The 16108-nt window shown below is 40.0% G+C and overlaps 1 protein-coding gene across 3 annotated transcripts in view; it reads right to left on the bottom strand.

The window, feature by feature from the left end:
• Positions 1–1847: 1847 nt before the first annotated feature.
• GMCL1 (germ cell-less 1, spermatogenesis associated) overlaps positions 1848–16108 on the bottom strand; it is an 82401-nt gene continuing 68140 nt past the window's right edge. For 2 of the 3 annotated variants that reach the window (XM_030201893.1, XM_030201894.1), the window contains 3 exons: positions 15511–15656; positions 12281–12368; positions 1848–3102 (listed from right to left, as the gene is read on the bottom strand). In XM_030201893.1, the coding sequence (XP_030057753.1) occupies positions 2974–3102; positions 12281–12368; positions 15511–15656 (363 nt within the window). In that variant the 3' untranslated portion in view covers positions 1848–2973. Of the gene's footprint in view, positions 3103–9807; positions 9864–12280; positions 12369–15510; positions 15657–16108 lie in introns of all 3 variants that reach the window. The other variant, XM_030201895.1, reaches the window with a different exon arrangement.

The following is a 16108-nucleotide window of genomic DNA, read 5'->3' as shown; positions in this document are numbered from 1 at the left end:
TCAATTTAAAATATTTGCCTAGAACAAGTAGACTCTGTGTGCAGGAGTGGACTGATTTGTATAAAACAACATTGTAATAAAATGTATCATATACAGCATTTTGATAACATAAAGATAGTGGCAATTGGTATACCACTAAAACTTAGCACAGTGAGAGTTGTTCGCCGACAGTTCTGTCAACTGTTGCTTTGCTGTAAGCTCTAGACCTGCAGGCATTGCACAAACTGATTCTTTCAGAGACTACAGCTTAATCAGGTCTCCCTGCTCACTTTCACTACATAGAACTTCTAGCTAAAAGAATGAATTCTCAAGCCTAAATGTACAACCAGCAGCTTCCCCCCCCCCCCCCTTTACAATACCAGCTGTATAAGGAGAACCAAGATTGATGAGGGGCTGCTGATCCTGAGGTATTCTGAACAGAAGATAAATAAGGGATATAACGCAGAAGATTATGGTGACCAGGGCAGCAGTAGCATTAACTAAAGCTCTGGCAAGGTCAAAGGTGCAGACAAACCTTGTCAGCAAGCCAGCTGGAGTACAGTCCATTTGTTTCCCTTTTGTCCTTTAATGCGGTTAATAGGCATTGCATCAATCATGCACCACTTTAACTAATTCAGATAGCAGGAACAGGGAGTAGAATGTTTATGAGAATGTTAATTGCTAATAGAGGCTGGACTAAAGCAGTAGGCACTTTCTTCTTAAGGGTCAGTTTAGTTAAAAGAAGACTACTTTATAAACAAACACTGCAAGTGCCTGCCATAAGGGATGGCAATTCTAGAAAAAATAACTTTTTTTCTTTTCTTTTTAACATACATGATTCCTTCATAATTTCATTGGAATGTTGCTTTAGATAATATTATGAGCAAGTATGCACTTTTTGCAGTGCCATCCAGAGAATCTACATTACGACCAATATAGGGTTTGTCAAGAAGAAACAACTGAATTTTCAAGTGGATGTTTCCAAACACACAATCATTTATGTTTAGAAATAGTGTAAAAACAATTACAGCTCTAGGGGTGCACTGCTGGAAGCTAGGAGAGGCCTCTGCGCAGTTACAGAAGCAATCCTGAAAAGGATTCTGTAAAAAGGTCCACTTGTAATATATCCCCTTCTAAGATTAAAAACTGTGAATTGCTTAAACTGGCTACATTATTACTCAACACTAGATATGCACATCTGCTTAGCTTATTGGATTATTGCTCATAAAAAAAATTCACCTTCCCATTTATAAAGGTGCCTATTCAAAAGATAGCTAAAACACCTTAATTTAGGAACCTTTGGGCCCCTTTTACCAAGCTACAGCAAAAGGGGGCCTGTGCTGGCATCTGTGCGTGTTTCTCACGCTCGCCGAGGCCCCCTTTTACCGCAGCGGGTAAAAGGGAAGAAGTCTTTCTTTCTTGCAGGAAATGGCTGTGTGGCAAGTAAAGCACTTGCTGCGCAGCCATTTCGGGGGGGGGGGAGGGGAGAGCCCTTACTGCCACCTGAGGTGTGGTTAAGGGCTCCTGCGCTGACCCGGCGGTAACCGGGCAGTGCATGGCACTGCCGGGTACACCAGATATGACGGCGCACTACGGGTGGGAAGTACCGCTGGGCTACTGCGGTAGTCCAGGTACTTCCTGATTAGCGAGCAGTAAGCTCACATTGGGCTTACCACCACTTAGTAAAAGGGTCCCTAAGTTAGACCCCTATTTTCAGCACATCTTAGGTATTTACAATTTGAAATGAAAATAGATATTAGATTATGCTTAGATGCCTAGTGCTGGAAATTTGCATTAATAAGTACCTAACTTCATTCTGACCTTACTCCACCCAAGCTTTAAGTACCTACTAAACAGATTCACTTCAATTAAGGAGCTTAAATATGGGACAATTTATTTTCTGGCAGATTAAGTTAGGTGCCTAGATCTTTTGAACACTGGCCTAAAGTTCATGAACAAGGAAAACAGAATATAAAGCTGAGGATGTGTTAGAGCTCATTCCCGATAATTTGGTCAATACTATTAGATAACGTTTACCAATGGGACAATATCAGCTATAGCACACTACATCACAGGTTCTATATTCAACTTACAATGTACACAAGCACTAACCAATGTAAGAACTGGTATGCACAGAGTGGAATATACCAACTTACCAGTGGCTTAAAGCCTGTGGTATCAAACACACTGCAATGGAAAAACACCCAAGATCATTCTCCAAGAGTTGATTTCAGACATCAGAGTGGTCACATCTTAATTCATACCACTTCAGGAAACAATCATAATAAAATCTGAACTGCTAAGAAAAATAATCCCAATGAATAGATGGATCAAGTAATAGTTGTAACCCCACAAAAGAACAACAGTAACATACAGGTTTAAGAGACACAAATTTAGCACCAGGAGACTGTTTTTTAAAGCGTTTTTTCTTCCTCATCTTCCAGGTAAACCTTGTAAACAGGTCTTTACGTGGCTATAGCTCTTTATCCATATTTCTAACAAGTTTCAAATGTATGCAAGAAATTGTTCGGTATCATTGCTGATTTCAAGCTTCAGTCTTGGCAGCACAGAAAGGATAGAATTTGCTGCAGTGTAGAAATGAAATTAATGCTAGTATGTATGGCCATGCTCATACCTGCTTTCTTCCAATACCCAGGCAAAGTATTGCAAGGTGTATTTACTGATATGTAAGGCCACTTAGGATTGTATGTGTATTTTTTGGTTGTTTTTTTCTCTTGAGGAATTTCAACCCCTCTCCCAATGGTCCAACTTTTCTAAAGTATTATGTCAAGACCACCAACTTGCTCAGAAGAAATGTCGCCTTATGAGATGGTACAGCAGTAGTTATCCTTGGCAAGCATGTGGACTACCATGTCTTGTTAAACTGGCCTCTGATTTATTAGTTTTACTGTAGAAAGAGGAATTATGAAATTGGAGCAGGCAGATGGGAGCTTAAACAAAAAAAAATGCTACTGTATTTTCTGCATCCAGTTTTCAGCAGTCTGTACTCCCTGTCTGTCCGTCACTCTCCATTCTCCTTTCTGGTGAAGTACACAAGAAATTACAGCAGATGTACAAAGGAAAGACCAGAAGTCTGCTATCCAGGTTCATAACTACTTGCTCCTATGAAATAAAAAGAAAAAACAAATGGAATCAAGTTGCCAGATGAATGAAAACAAGACGTTATGCTTGGGGGTTGTCAAAAAATACACATTTAAAAACCTTACAAAGAGAAATTTCATTGTATGCACATTTTTCTAGAGTCTCCGGTTAGGAATAAAAATATACGTAGCCTAATCCCAAATGAAGGAAAACAGCAGGATCTAAAATACAAATCATATCATAAAAAGAGGATCTTAATTAGCCATTAAAAAGAGGATAACGCTCATCAATAAGAAATTTTCATTTTCAATTTTCATTCTTATCTGAGAAATTACTATTTTGAAGGTACCATTTACTATGCTGCTATAAATTAATTATAGTCCAGTACATTCAATTTAGTCAGAATAGTCTTGCAGCTTAGAGAAATTAAGGGGTTCATTTTCAAAGCTCTTAGACATACAAAGTTCCATAGTAACCCATGGTACGTCATTCTGTGTTTAGTGCTTTGAAAATGAGCCCCGTAATCATCTACTTTCCTACTTCAGAAAAGTGAACCCTTCTTCTTCAGATCAGATCAGAAATCTGATGTGAAGGGTTACCTTCGAAAGCTAATCAAAAAATATATTAAGTTAGTCCAATAAAAAAGTACCATCTTATTTTCTTTTCTCTGTTTTATTTCTATTTATTACCTTTAAATGTGGACTAACATGGCAACCACATCACATGAAATATAAAAACAGGTCCTTTTACTAAGCTACGGAAAGCACTAACACATGCTTACTATAGCCTGACGCATCCCATGGTAAGTTTCAAATGTGCGCATGCTACCCACACACTTAAAGTATTTTTTTTTATCAAGGGAGCATATCTGGGGTCTGAGAGTGAGCATGTCTGTGCTAATCAGAGTGTTGCCATTGCCAAGTGCTAACTGATCAGTGTAAGATTAGCATACAAACCCTTACGGCTTACAAAATAGGTGGTGGTAAGGGTTCACACACTAATTTTTGTTAATAGTTGTACGCTAATGGCACTTAATAAATGTAATGGCTCTCAAACAGTCTACTTCCTCGATATGACCAACTCAACACATATTAGACACAATGTTTACTTAAATATTGTTGTTATGAAAATATTAGTATTGCGTCAGTTCCTGCCAGCTGTTTTCTATATTTATGGTCATCACCGAGTTAATAAACGCCACCACCATTGTTCTTAGTCTGGCAGCATAAGCATTATTAAGCATAAGTTTTAAAACCCAGCACCAAAACTTAACTCTTGCAGTGACTGGCAGTCAATTGAGCTGAAGAGGAACTAGTGTAGTATACTTCCAAAATAGCATGTGCTCAATCCAAAATCTCATTCCAACAAACAACTTAAAGTCCAGCAAAATACATGCTGCAGTTCTTTGCACATCAGGTAGCTGATTCAACAGTTTTCAAAAGACCCATACATAATAGATTGCAGTAATCAAATTCTCTTTATTAAACATATAATCAAATTTTATTCATCACAGTGCCTTCCGCTGTATTGCTCTTTCCCTAAAGAACAAACCACCACTGGCTCTGAAGAAGCTGGATAATTATCTTTTATTTATAAAAACTTGACATTTCTTTCAGCAGTAATTTTGGCCAAGGGTCCACTGTTTCATTTATTAACCCTTTTCCTTTTTTTTTGTTGGCATTTTGCTTTTGATGTAATTATTTGATGGAGCAGGTGTGTGATTTTCTGTGGATTTTAAAAGTTGTTTTAAGTGTTAATTTATTGTCTAGTGTTTCAGTGTTGTAATCCATTTTGCCTGAATCCTTGATTTGAAAAGGCACACACTGTCATTAAGTTCTTCTTTCAAAACATATGGCCAATGGGGATTTGTTGTGGCCTTCATAAGTAAAATTGATTTTTAATAAATGGGCTCCTCTGCCTTTGGAAAATCTGTTTTTACTTGATAAGTGTTACTTGCTGTGTGCACTTTTGAAATAGCACAGTTTTTAAAGATTACACTATCATGTTGCCCGAAAATTAAGAAAAATAATTTCGGATCTCACACAAGTGGTGAAAAAAAAAAGTTAATGATGGTCTACAGTACAGAGATAAAGAGCTCTGAGAAGATAAAAACAAGTGCAATCAGTGGTTTCTCAGTTGACCTCCAAACACGATCAGATATGGCCCCAGAGGTCCCATCTACCTGTTCTCACTTGTTACTACTGCCCATGTCTTTGTATACTGATAATGGACATCAGTGCTTCTCAACCCTCTTCTGGAGCAACACCTAGCCAGTTCAGTTTCAGGAATAAACATGAAATATGAATCAGTAATTTGATATACCACCTTAGAAATAGCCTTTTAGAATGGTCTACATATCCAATAAAGAGAATTATACCATGAAAAGAAACAGAAGTACATAGTGGATAGGATAGTCTTTATATCTGATCCAGTGGCTGTAATCTGAACAGGAAAAAGAAAATAAGGGGACTAATTTAAAGAAAGTTGCAATTGAGGTCAAAAAGGTGCTTGAATATTATTTTAGAGAACAACCTTTTTTTTTATCCTCTCCATTACTATTCAGTGAAAATGAAATGCCTACCTCAGGTTATGTTCCTGTGCTCTTTCAAATAAGAACATTACATACCTACTGTTTAATAATGCCATATGCAAGGAGAATGGCACTTGTTTTAAAAAAATAAATAAATAATGACAGCGGGGCATTAAAAAGTGGTTTTAAGAAGATATCTGAGCAGTTAGAGAAACCAAATGTCACCTTATGAAATGGAGGAATTAAAGCAATCAAGTCATGTCTAAACAGGGCTTGAGTATTCAACTGAGGTAGCTTTCTCAAGGGAGAGAAGGCAGATGTTTAACTAAATTGATGACTGTTAGAGTGCAAGAGAGATGTCCCCTCCAGGCCCTGGCCAATGATGGAAGTCAAAGTTGCCCAGCAGACAGCCTTGCAGGAAAAATTGAGGAAAATAAAATACCTGCTTTTTACTTTAAGATACCATCACATGACACAGCTCATTGTAAACCTTTTCTAAACTCTTCTCTGGCAATAGATTTCAGAGCCTAATTATACAAAGTGAAAAAATATTTTCTCTGATTTGTTCTAAATGTACTACTTCATTGCGTGCCACCTAGTCCTTGTACTTCTGGGGAAAGAGTAAACAAGCTATTCACGTCTATCCATTCCACTCCATTAAAAAAAAAAAACATTAATAGACCTCTATTATGTCTCCCTTCAGCCATCTCCCTCCAAGGAAGAGCCCTAACCTCTAACATTTCCTCATAGAGGAGTTGTTCCATCCCCTTCAGAATTCAGCTGCTAGGTTAATAGATCAGAAGACTAGGCTGGATAATGAAGTCCTTTATTGGGTGAATTGCACTGGCTGCCTTTGAAGTCTCAAGTTATTTTCAAGGCCCTTTGTTTAGTATTTAAGTTTTTGGAAGACAGTTCTCAGTTGGTGACTGTATTAAAATCTAGGATAACTTCCAGGAGATGCAATTATTTATTGATAGCCTTTCCTTCAACCAGAAAATGTATGATTTAAGGCTGCTTTCTCTCAATCATTTGTTTTCTTAGCAGTTTGTTTTTGGAACAACCTTCTACTTGAATTGTATTTGATAAAGAATTATTTTTTGTTTTGTAAAGTCTTGAAAACTCATCTGTTTATTAGACAGGGGGTGGGGGGTTAACTTTGTTTTCTCATGTTTTTAGTTTATATTCTGAATGTTTTCTTTTCTGATTATTTGTAACTTCCTGATGTTTTGTCAGTTTTTTGGCATGGATCGATAACTCACCTTGAATCTATTATATTGAGAGTTGGCGAGACCGAAATCCTTGATAACATAACTATTATTTTGGTTGCTCTTCTCTGTATCTTTTCTAATTCAGCTATATCTTTTTTCAGATGCGGTGACCAGAAATGCACATATTTGAGGTGTAGTCCACCATGGAGCAATAGAAAGGTATAATATTCACCGTTTTGTTCTTCATTCCTTTCCAATGGATTCTTAACATTTGATTTGCCTTCTTGGCTGCTGCATATTAAGTAGAGGATTTCAACGTATCAATTATGACACCTAGATCCTTTTCCTGGGTGTCGTCTCCTAACATGGAACCTAGCACATCTAGCTATAGTTTAGGCTATTCTTTCTATGTGTATCATTTTTAACTTGTTCACATTAAATTTTATCTACTATTCTGGATGTCCAGTATTGTAAGGTCCTCTTGCAGTTTCTCATAATCATTCCTTGTGATTTGACAACTTTGAATAACAGTGTTATCAACAGATTTGATCACCTCGCTCGTTAATCATATTTCAAGGTCATTCATAAATATATTAAAAAGCAACGGTCCCAGCACAGATCCCTGGGGGAACCCTACTATTTACCCTTCTCCATTGAAAATATTGACCACTTAAGCCTGCTCTCTGTTTTCTATTTTTTAACAAGTCCTTAATCCACAATTGAGCACTGCCTCCTATTCACATATCTGCAGGATATATAAGTGATGAATGTAAATGAAATCAACAATATGCCTATGGACCCCAGTACCACCCAAATTAACCACAGGACTGGCTACAAAAACCATGCCTCAACCTCTCTATGAAAGTACAAGTAATTTTTTCCTGGTGTACTGACTTAGGGAGCTTATTCCAAATGAATGGGGTAACAAATGAGAATGTTCTTGACACAGTGAGCTGCAACCAAGCTTTTTAACACAGAAAAAAACTAGGAAATCTCTGCACTCAGACTGCAAGCTACAGCCTGGTTGATATGAAACAACCAGGTGTCCCCATTGCATGGCTAAATTAAACATCAGTGTTTTAAACAGTCAAACTGTTGAACAACCAATGAAATTTCATAAATGTTTGAGTTATCTCACATATCATAACATAGTAAATGTCCGGAGCTAAGACCTGCATGGTCCATCCAAACTGCCCAACAAGGTGGCCAGAGTTGAATCTGGCACTCTGCACAGATTACACTCCTTCATGATTTATTTATTATATTTGTATCCCGCACTTTCCCACTAAAAGCAGGCTCAATGCGGCTTACGTAGTAATAGGTAACACAGAATTTTGTTATGTAAAGTAGGAAATTAAGTATAACATAATAATAGGATGGATGGGTAGGTAGAGACAGGTGATACAGAGAGGAAGGTAAGGTGGGAGATAAGAGTCTGGGTCAATGTCGTTTTCTCTTCAGTATATGTAAGGTAGATGGGTTCAAGAGATTAATCTGGGTCTTTTGAATAGGCTTGTTTGAATAGATGGGTTTTTAGTGCTTTTCTAAATGGTAGGTGGTCATGGATTGCTCGGATAGGTCTAGGTATACTGGTATACTTAATCTCTGTCTCTCCATACCAATGTTGGGGCACAGACCGTAGAAGTGTGCCTGGCACCAGTCCTACTTCCCAACTATTGTAGTTGCCATTGAAGCCCAATCCAACTTGATCATGATCTGTTTTTGTAATTTATGAGACCCAGACCATAGAAGTCTGCCAGGCATTGGTCTTACTTCCCAACCTCTGAAACTATTATTTAAGCTTTGGATTCCATCCTTTTTCTACATAGTGCTCCTGTATTTATCCCACACATTCTTGAATTTCATCACTGTTTTTGTGTTCACAACCTTAATCCCCTATTAAGGGACAGCTGTATTTTACAACACTGAATCTCTTATAACATTGTTTTTGGTTAAGCCTAGGTAACACCATTCCTAGTCAATGCCAGTCAAAATCAAAGCTTAAACCATAGTATGCAACTTCTCAGGAGTCAAATAAGATTTAAGTTGCTGGACCATATATAACTGGTAAAAGCTGGACCATCAAAAGCTGGTGTAATATCTAACCAGATGCACAAATCTTTTCCTGAGCCCTTAATTCAGTTTTGTTCACCTTCAAGTTTAGTTACAAATTCAGGATCAGTTTTCACTCTACTTATTGATATTTAATTTCAACTTATTTTTCCACAATCAGGAAGCAACAACTTTTAATCCCTCATTGAATTTCTTCAAAACCCTCTCCGAGAATGGTTATATAAATCTGTATACCCAACACTAAAATTTAAGACCCACAATATAGACACTTTATAGAATAGCTAAACAAAGATATTAAACAAGGCAAGAGAGAGCATGGACCCCTGAGGAACTCTGCCACGCTTTAGAACAATCCCATTCCATTACTTTATATTCACATTGCTCCAGAAATGATGAAAGCCAATGAAAGACTATATATCCTTAATACCCAGACCAGTTACTTAAAGAACACTGCATGTTATAAACCTTGGGCCAGATATTCATCTCTCAGCTGACAGCAATTTTTAAAGGCTCTGATCACTGCGGACAGAATTTGACCTGCAATTTCAATGTCAGGTCTTACTTGGCCACCAGAAGTTATTCAGGTGCTAACCAATATTCAGTGCTGGTACCCAGATAACTATCCAGTCAAATTAGTACAGCTGTTTCTGTGATCCTACTTGTCCAGCTAGCTGAGTATTGTCTCAGAATATCAGTGGTGCCCAGTATTAACCAGAGTATCTTCTACCAATTCAAGGGGCAGTAAATTACCAATGACTATCTTATAAGCAGTAGTTCAGACATTAGCACCTGTTGCAACTATCATCTCAAAAACAACAAAGAGACTAACCAAAAAAAAAAAAAATCATAGAAATCAGCCCAAATTAAACTGGTTCCTTCTTTCCAGCAACATAGAACATAAAAGTTCCCCTTTACCTCTTGGTCAGCATTTACATTTAGGTAGCAAAATTCATTTTTGGGATGTATGAGTCCTAAAAAGTCAACCACAGATACTGTCTTGAATACTCTGAGGCCACTACCTATGTAAAACACATTTCACACTTTCAACATCAGGACATCATGTTTCAAGCAACACTATCTCCTACAAAACAAAAATATAAAGAAGGTTCCTCTATCAAAGATTTACATAGGATTTTACTTGCATTATTTCCTAATTCAGACAAAATTAGGGGGCTTTAAATCTGAGCGGCCAAAACAAGTTTCTCACAAGGAAAAAAGTTTAAAACAAACAAGGATTATCCGTTTGAAACAGTGGTTCCTCAACCCAGTCCTTGGGACACACCTAGCCAATCAGATTTTAAGGATACTCCACAATGAAGCAAAAAAGGAGCAGATCACAAGAGCAGAAATAAAAAGGGGGGGGGGGGGCAGGGGGAGAGGAGGGTCTCTGGACACGGGTGGGGGCACTCTCACATACACTCTCTCTGACACTCTCTCTGTCACACACACACAGTCTCACACACACACAGACACTGTCTCTCTCACACAAACACACACTCTGTCTCTGACACACACACACTCTCTCTCTCTCTCTCTCTCTCTCAAACATACACTCTGAGGAAAACCTTGCTAGCGCCCGTTTCATTTCTGACAGAAATGGGCCTTTTTTACTAGCAAATCATAAATCATCAAAAAAAAGGCCCAACAAGATCTTGTTTCGCCCTAACCAGGGCTGCATCAGGGGCTTCAATGACAAAACTTAAAGATGGTTTCACAAAATTTCACCTTACAGCTGAAAGCAGTGTTCATGGAAGAAAGTGCTGAAGAGGTGCTGAGAGAAGACCTGCTGAGTGGTGTTGACAGAATGCTTCACCTAAACTACTCTCTCCTCAGAAGCTTCATCTACTGGTTTTAAACTACTCTCTCCTCAGAAACAGAAGCTGCTACTGAGAGTAGTTTAAAATCAGTTGTCCTTTCCTGTTAGCTACGTGGCTCAGAGGACCATTCCATAGAGGAGGAGGGCCCACTGCTACATCCCCACTATCTCCTGACACAAGAGGTATGATCTTGTACCCCCGTTTGTTCTTGCAGAATATTGGAGCCTAGTTGTCCATTTGAATGAGAATAATTTGGTTCTGTAGTCGATATCTGAAAGCCTTAGCATTCCAAATGGCACTTAGCTCGAGGAAGTTAATATGGTAATCTGTTTCCTGAGCAGACCGAGTACCCTAGATATGCTGAGCAGACCAAGTACCCTGGATGTGAAGCCTATCCACATGAGCTCCTCATCCCAAGCTGTGTGCATCTGTTAACACCTCTGAGGGGGTGAAATCTGGAATGGTAGTGTCAAATTTGACTGAACTGTCCACCAGAGAAAGGCATGAGTCAATTCTGGAAGAATCTGGATGACATCCGCTAGATTCCCAGCTGCCTGAGACCACTGGGAAGCTAAGGTCCACTGAGCCTCTGCAAGCAGGGATGTGCCATAGGAGCAACATGCACTGCTGGGACCACGTGGCCCATTAATCTCAACATTTGCAGAGCTGTGACCTGCTTGCTGCTTCAGACCTGCAAAGTGCATGTTAAGACCTCTGCTCTCGCTTGTGGAAGACAAGTCCGAGCCTGCAATGTATCAAGCAGGACTCCAATGTAATCCAATCGCTGACCCAGGAGAAGGTGGGACTTGGGGTAGTTTATGACAAGCCCTAGTAGCTCCAACACCCGAATAAATCAGGCGCATAGACTCTGTTGCTCCCTCCTGCAATGTACTCTTCACGAGCCAATCGTCCAGATAGGGAAACAGATATACCATCTGTGCAAAAACACTGCAGCTACTGCTAGACACTTGGTGAATACACTGGGAGCTAATGAGAGACCAAATGACAGAACACGATATTGGAAGTGGTGTTTCCCTATTCGGAATCCGAGATACTTCCTGTGACTGGAAGTCAGGGTCAAAATCCTACTCCAATTCCATGTGATCTTGAGCGAGTCATTTAACCTTCCATTGCCTCAAGTACAGACTGTAAGCATTCTGGGACAGGGAAATATCCGTGTACTAGTGTATTTTAGGGTCAGCAGGAGGCTGAACTGGGAGGAGACAAGCCAGAGGCTTCTGACTACAGACCTGCTTAAGGTTTCACACTGCAGATTGTGATGTGTACATAATCCTTTACATCTGATACATGCACATTTGGATTTAAATTTGGACTCTTGATGCAGGCAGTATAGCCGAAACACGGCCCATGTTGAGTTCCTTAAGCACTGAATGTGCTTTCCCATGTATGTTATGTGAGAAATGGTTAATAAAAGGACCCTTTCGAAAATACCTTTGGCTGCACACTGGCTCTTTGGTCATCGCCACTGTTCTGTTGCTACCAAAAACCCACCAATTTAGAAAAGTTTCTACCTCCTTTTGCATTAGAAAACAAAAATTAAACCTACATACCTGATCTTTCTCAAGAGACAGAATCTGGTATCCACTTGTTCTACTGCAAATCACTTTCCCATTGCTGTCAAAAGACGCCAGACGTAACCTAGGAATAAAAAGGGACCAAATCCCCGTTAGAAGCACTAAACAATAGAGGTGCCCCAGATACAACAGTAGTACAACGTACTATTTAGATTGTGAGCCCACTAGGAACAGACCCAGTACCTGTAAAATGCTTAGGTCTAAGTGGTATATAAATATTGAAATGAATGAATACTGGTGCTGCATACATAAGCAAAAGTTACTTCCAAAACAAGTAATTTTGGATATTTGGGATATTTATTTAAAAAAAGCAAAGGGTCAATATTCAGAGCAAGTTAACTGGGTAGCAGCAGCTCCTACCTGGTTAACTCACGGTCATTCAGCAGCATTTACCTGGGTAGTGCTGCTGCACAGCCCCCTCTGACCATTGCAGCACTATCTGGGTAGAGCCTGGGTGGTCTGGGGGTTGAGTTGAGGTGGAGATGGCAGTTAACCACATAGCAAAAAAGCCATCCTAACTTTACTTGGTTAGCTAACCGGGTAATCAGTTGAATACTGGGTAGTATTAGTTTTGCTGATCTCGCCTAAGAACCCCCTCCCCCCAGGTACTAAAGCTACCACTAGAGGTCGCAGTAGCCATTTTAAACCATTAACCAGCATGGAGTGAAAGGGGAGTGCTCCTGCCCGGACTACCCTAGACTTCCAGAGACTACTTTAGGTGGACCCAGGGGGATCTAAAGGGGGTGAAATGGCACAACTAACCTGCCCAGTATTCAGCCCGCAACCTGGTTAGCTAGTCAGGCAGCTGGCTGAATATTGCTTTCACTCAGTTAACACCTGGGAGGCTAGTAGAGCCCAGATATTTAATGCCAGTGCCTCAGACATGGCCTGCATTCAGTCCACAGCTGTCAGCATTAAAAAAAAAAAAGGGCCGACTGCCACAGGATGAATATTGATCTGCAAGTTGCTAAATGTTGTATAGTGTTCCAGAACTGGTAGAATGAGAAAGTCTCATTTGTTGAAGGTCTGTACATAGTATTACAGACTTCCATATCCAGACAAATTAAGCCTACATCTCTTGGGTACCCTGGTCTGCTTTTTCATGAACCAATAGAAATCTCAGAATGCTCTAAAATTGGAACTATGAAAAAGAATATGCTCGATTATAATTAATTTTGCTGATTTGTTGTTTTATTATCAGTGGGTTTTTTATTTTATTATTATTATTTATTGCATTTGTATTCCACATTATCCCACCTCTTTGCAGGCTCAATGTGGCTTACAATTCATCATGGAAATTGAAGAGAATATACATTTGGTTTACAGAGGGTATTGGTTACATGGTATTGAAATACATAATAGTTTTAAAGTAAAAGACATTATAAGACATTACTGGATATATTAAAGAATATACAGTTACACGTACTGGTCTTTGTGATATATCTTGTCGAAGAGATAAGTTTTCAATAGTTTACGGAAATTGGTCAATTCATAGACCGTCTTCAGGTTGCGTGGTAACACATTCCAGAGTTGTGTGCTCATATAGGAAAAGGTAGATGCGTGCATTGATTTGTATTTTCAGACCTTTGCACTTGGGAGGATGAAGATTAAGGAATGTGCGAGAAGAGTTTTTTGCGTTCCTGGGTGGTAGTTCTATTAGGTCTGACATGTAGGCTGGGGCATCACCATGGATGATTTTATGGACTAGGGTACAGATTTTGAACATGATGGTAGGTGGGGGGAGCTGCTGGTGGGGGGAGGCGGGGCAAGACTTCTACGGTCTGTGCAGTGAAAATGGCAGATACAAATCAAGGTAAGGTATACACAAGAAATAGCACATATGAGTTTATCTTGTTGGGCAGACTGGATGGACCGTGCAGGTCTTTTTCTGCCGTCATCTACTATGTTACTATCCAGCTTATTTTCGAAGGAGAAGGGCGGCCATCTTCCGACATAAATCGGGAGATGGGCGCTCATATCGGCATAATCAAAAGCCGATTTTGGCCAGCCTCAACTGCTTTCCGTCGCAGGGCCAGCCAAAGTTCAAGGGGGCGTGTCGGCAGTGTACCGACGGCGGGACGGGGTGTGGTTAAGAGATGGCCGTCCTCGGTCGATAATGGAAAACAGAAGGCTGGCCCTGACGAGCATTTGGCTGACTTTACTTGGTCCCTTTTTGTTTACGACCAAGCCTTGAAAAGGTGCGCGAACTAACCAAATGACCACCGGAGGGAATCGGGGATCACATCCTCTTATTCCCCCCAGTGGTCGCCAACACCCTCCCACCCAAAAAAAAAAAAACATAACATTTTTTTGCCAGCCTCAAATGTCATACCCAGCTCCATCACAGCACTATGCAGGTCAATGGAGCAGTTTTTAGTGGGTACTGCAGTGCACTTCAGGCAGGCGGACCCAGGCCCACCCCCCCCCACCCCCCCGACCTATTACACTTGTGGTGGTAAATGGGAGCCCTCCAAAACACACTCGAAACCCACTGTACCCACATCTAGGTGCCCCGTTACCCTTTAAGGGCTATGGTAGTGTTGTACAGTTGTGGGGAGTGGGTTTTGGGGGACTCAGCACCCAAGGTAAGGGAGCTATGCACCTGGGAGCAATTTGTGAAGTCCATTGCAGTGCCCCCTAGGGCGGTTGATATCCTGGCATGTGAGGGGGACCAGTGCACTACAAATGCTGGCTCCTCCCACGACCAAATGGCTTGGATTTGGCTGGTTTTGAGATGGCCGCCATTAGTTTCCATTATCGGCGAAAACCAATGTCGGCCATCTCTAGGGGCGGCCCAAATGTTGAGATTTGGCCTTCCTGACCGTATTATCGAAACGAAAGATGGCCGGCCATCTTGTTTCGATAATCCAGTCGGGTACGCTGCTTTACGGGGCCGTCATTAGAGATGGGCACCCTTATAGATGGGTGCCCCAGTTCGATTATGCCCCTCTATGTGTGTTTGCTGTGTACCAGAAATTGTTGGTGCCATTTTAACCTGATTTTATTGTGTAATTTGTGAATTATATGTATGTGATCTGCATTTGAACTGGGTATTTTTTCCTCAGACAGTGAAATACACATTCTTTAAAAATTAAATAGAACTGCAGAAGCCCATTCTGAGAGATCTCTAGCTGTATGCATACCATTCTTTTTCTACTTGGTTACTCAAACAAGACCATGATATATTAACTCTTGGTCTTTCATACCTAAATGCAATGTTTCTCCTTGGCTGCAGACTGACCGATCCGCTGCATGGTTGGTTCAGAGTGTTCCGCTTAAAAATGATGTACCGGTTGGTATAAGTGACAAGCAAGTCAAAGCCAAAGTTGAAGCCTGTCCATCTCCAGCAATACTATAGTAGACACACATATCCAAGATTAATCAGAACATTAAATTATACTGGCAACAAGAGGCATATTTCTTGTTGGATGAAGACATATTGACAGTATTGAAAGAGATGCATGTGTGGAGGAAACCAAATTTATTTAAAACCCCCCAAAATACGCTATAGACCCTATATAACATGGCTTGATATAACATGGGATCGCTTACAACACGGTCAAGGGGTGGACCTCTCCTTTTCTTTTTGCTATTACTTACAATTTTCTGGCCCCCATATAATGTGGATTCACATATAATACAGTCAAATATCTTGGATCCAAACATCAGTGTTATATGGGGTTATATGGGGTCTGCAATAGGCAAGCAAACATTTAAAAAGAAAATGTCTAGCTTTATTTCAAGACCACAAAAGACCCCTTTCCTTACACAAGTCTAAAGATTAATATTATGTATCCATCTAAA

The sequence above is a fragment of the Microcaecilia unicolor genome, chromosome 4 (genome assembly GCF_901765095.1).
Source record: "Microcaecilia unicolor chromosome 4, aMicUni1.1, whole genome shotgun sequence".
Taxonomy (NCBI): Eukaryota; Metazoa; Chordata; class Amphibia; order Gymnophiona; family Siphonopidae; genus Microcaecilia; species Microcaecilia unicolor.
This window is presented reverse-complemented; position numbering and strand designations above follow the sequence as displayed.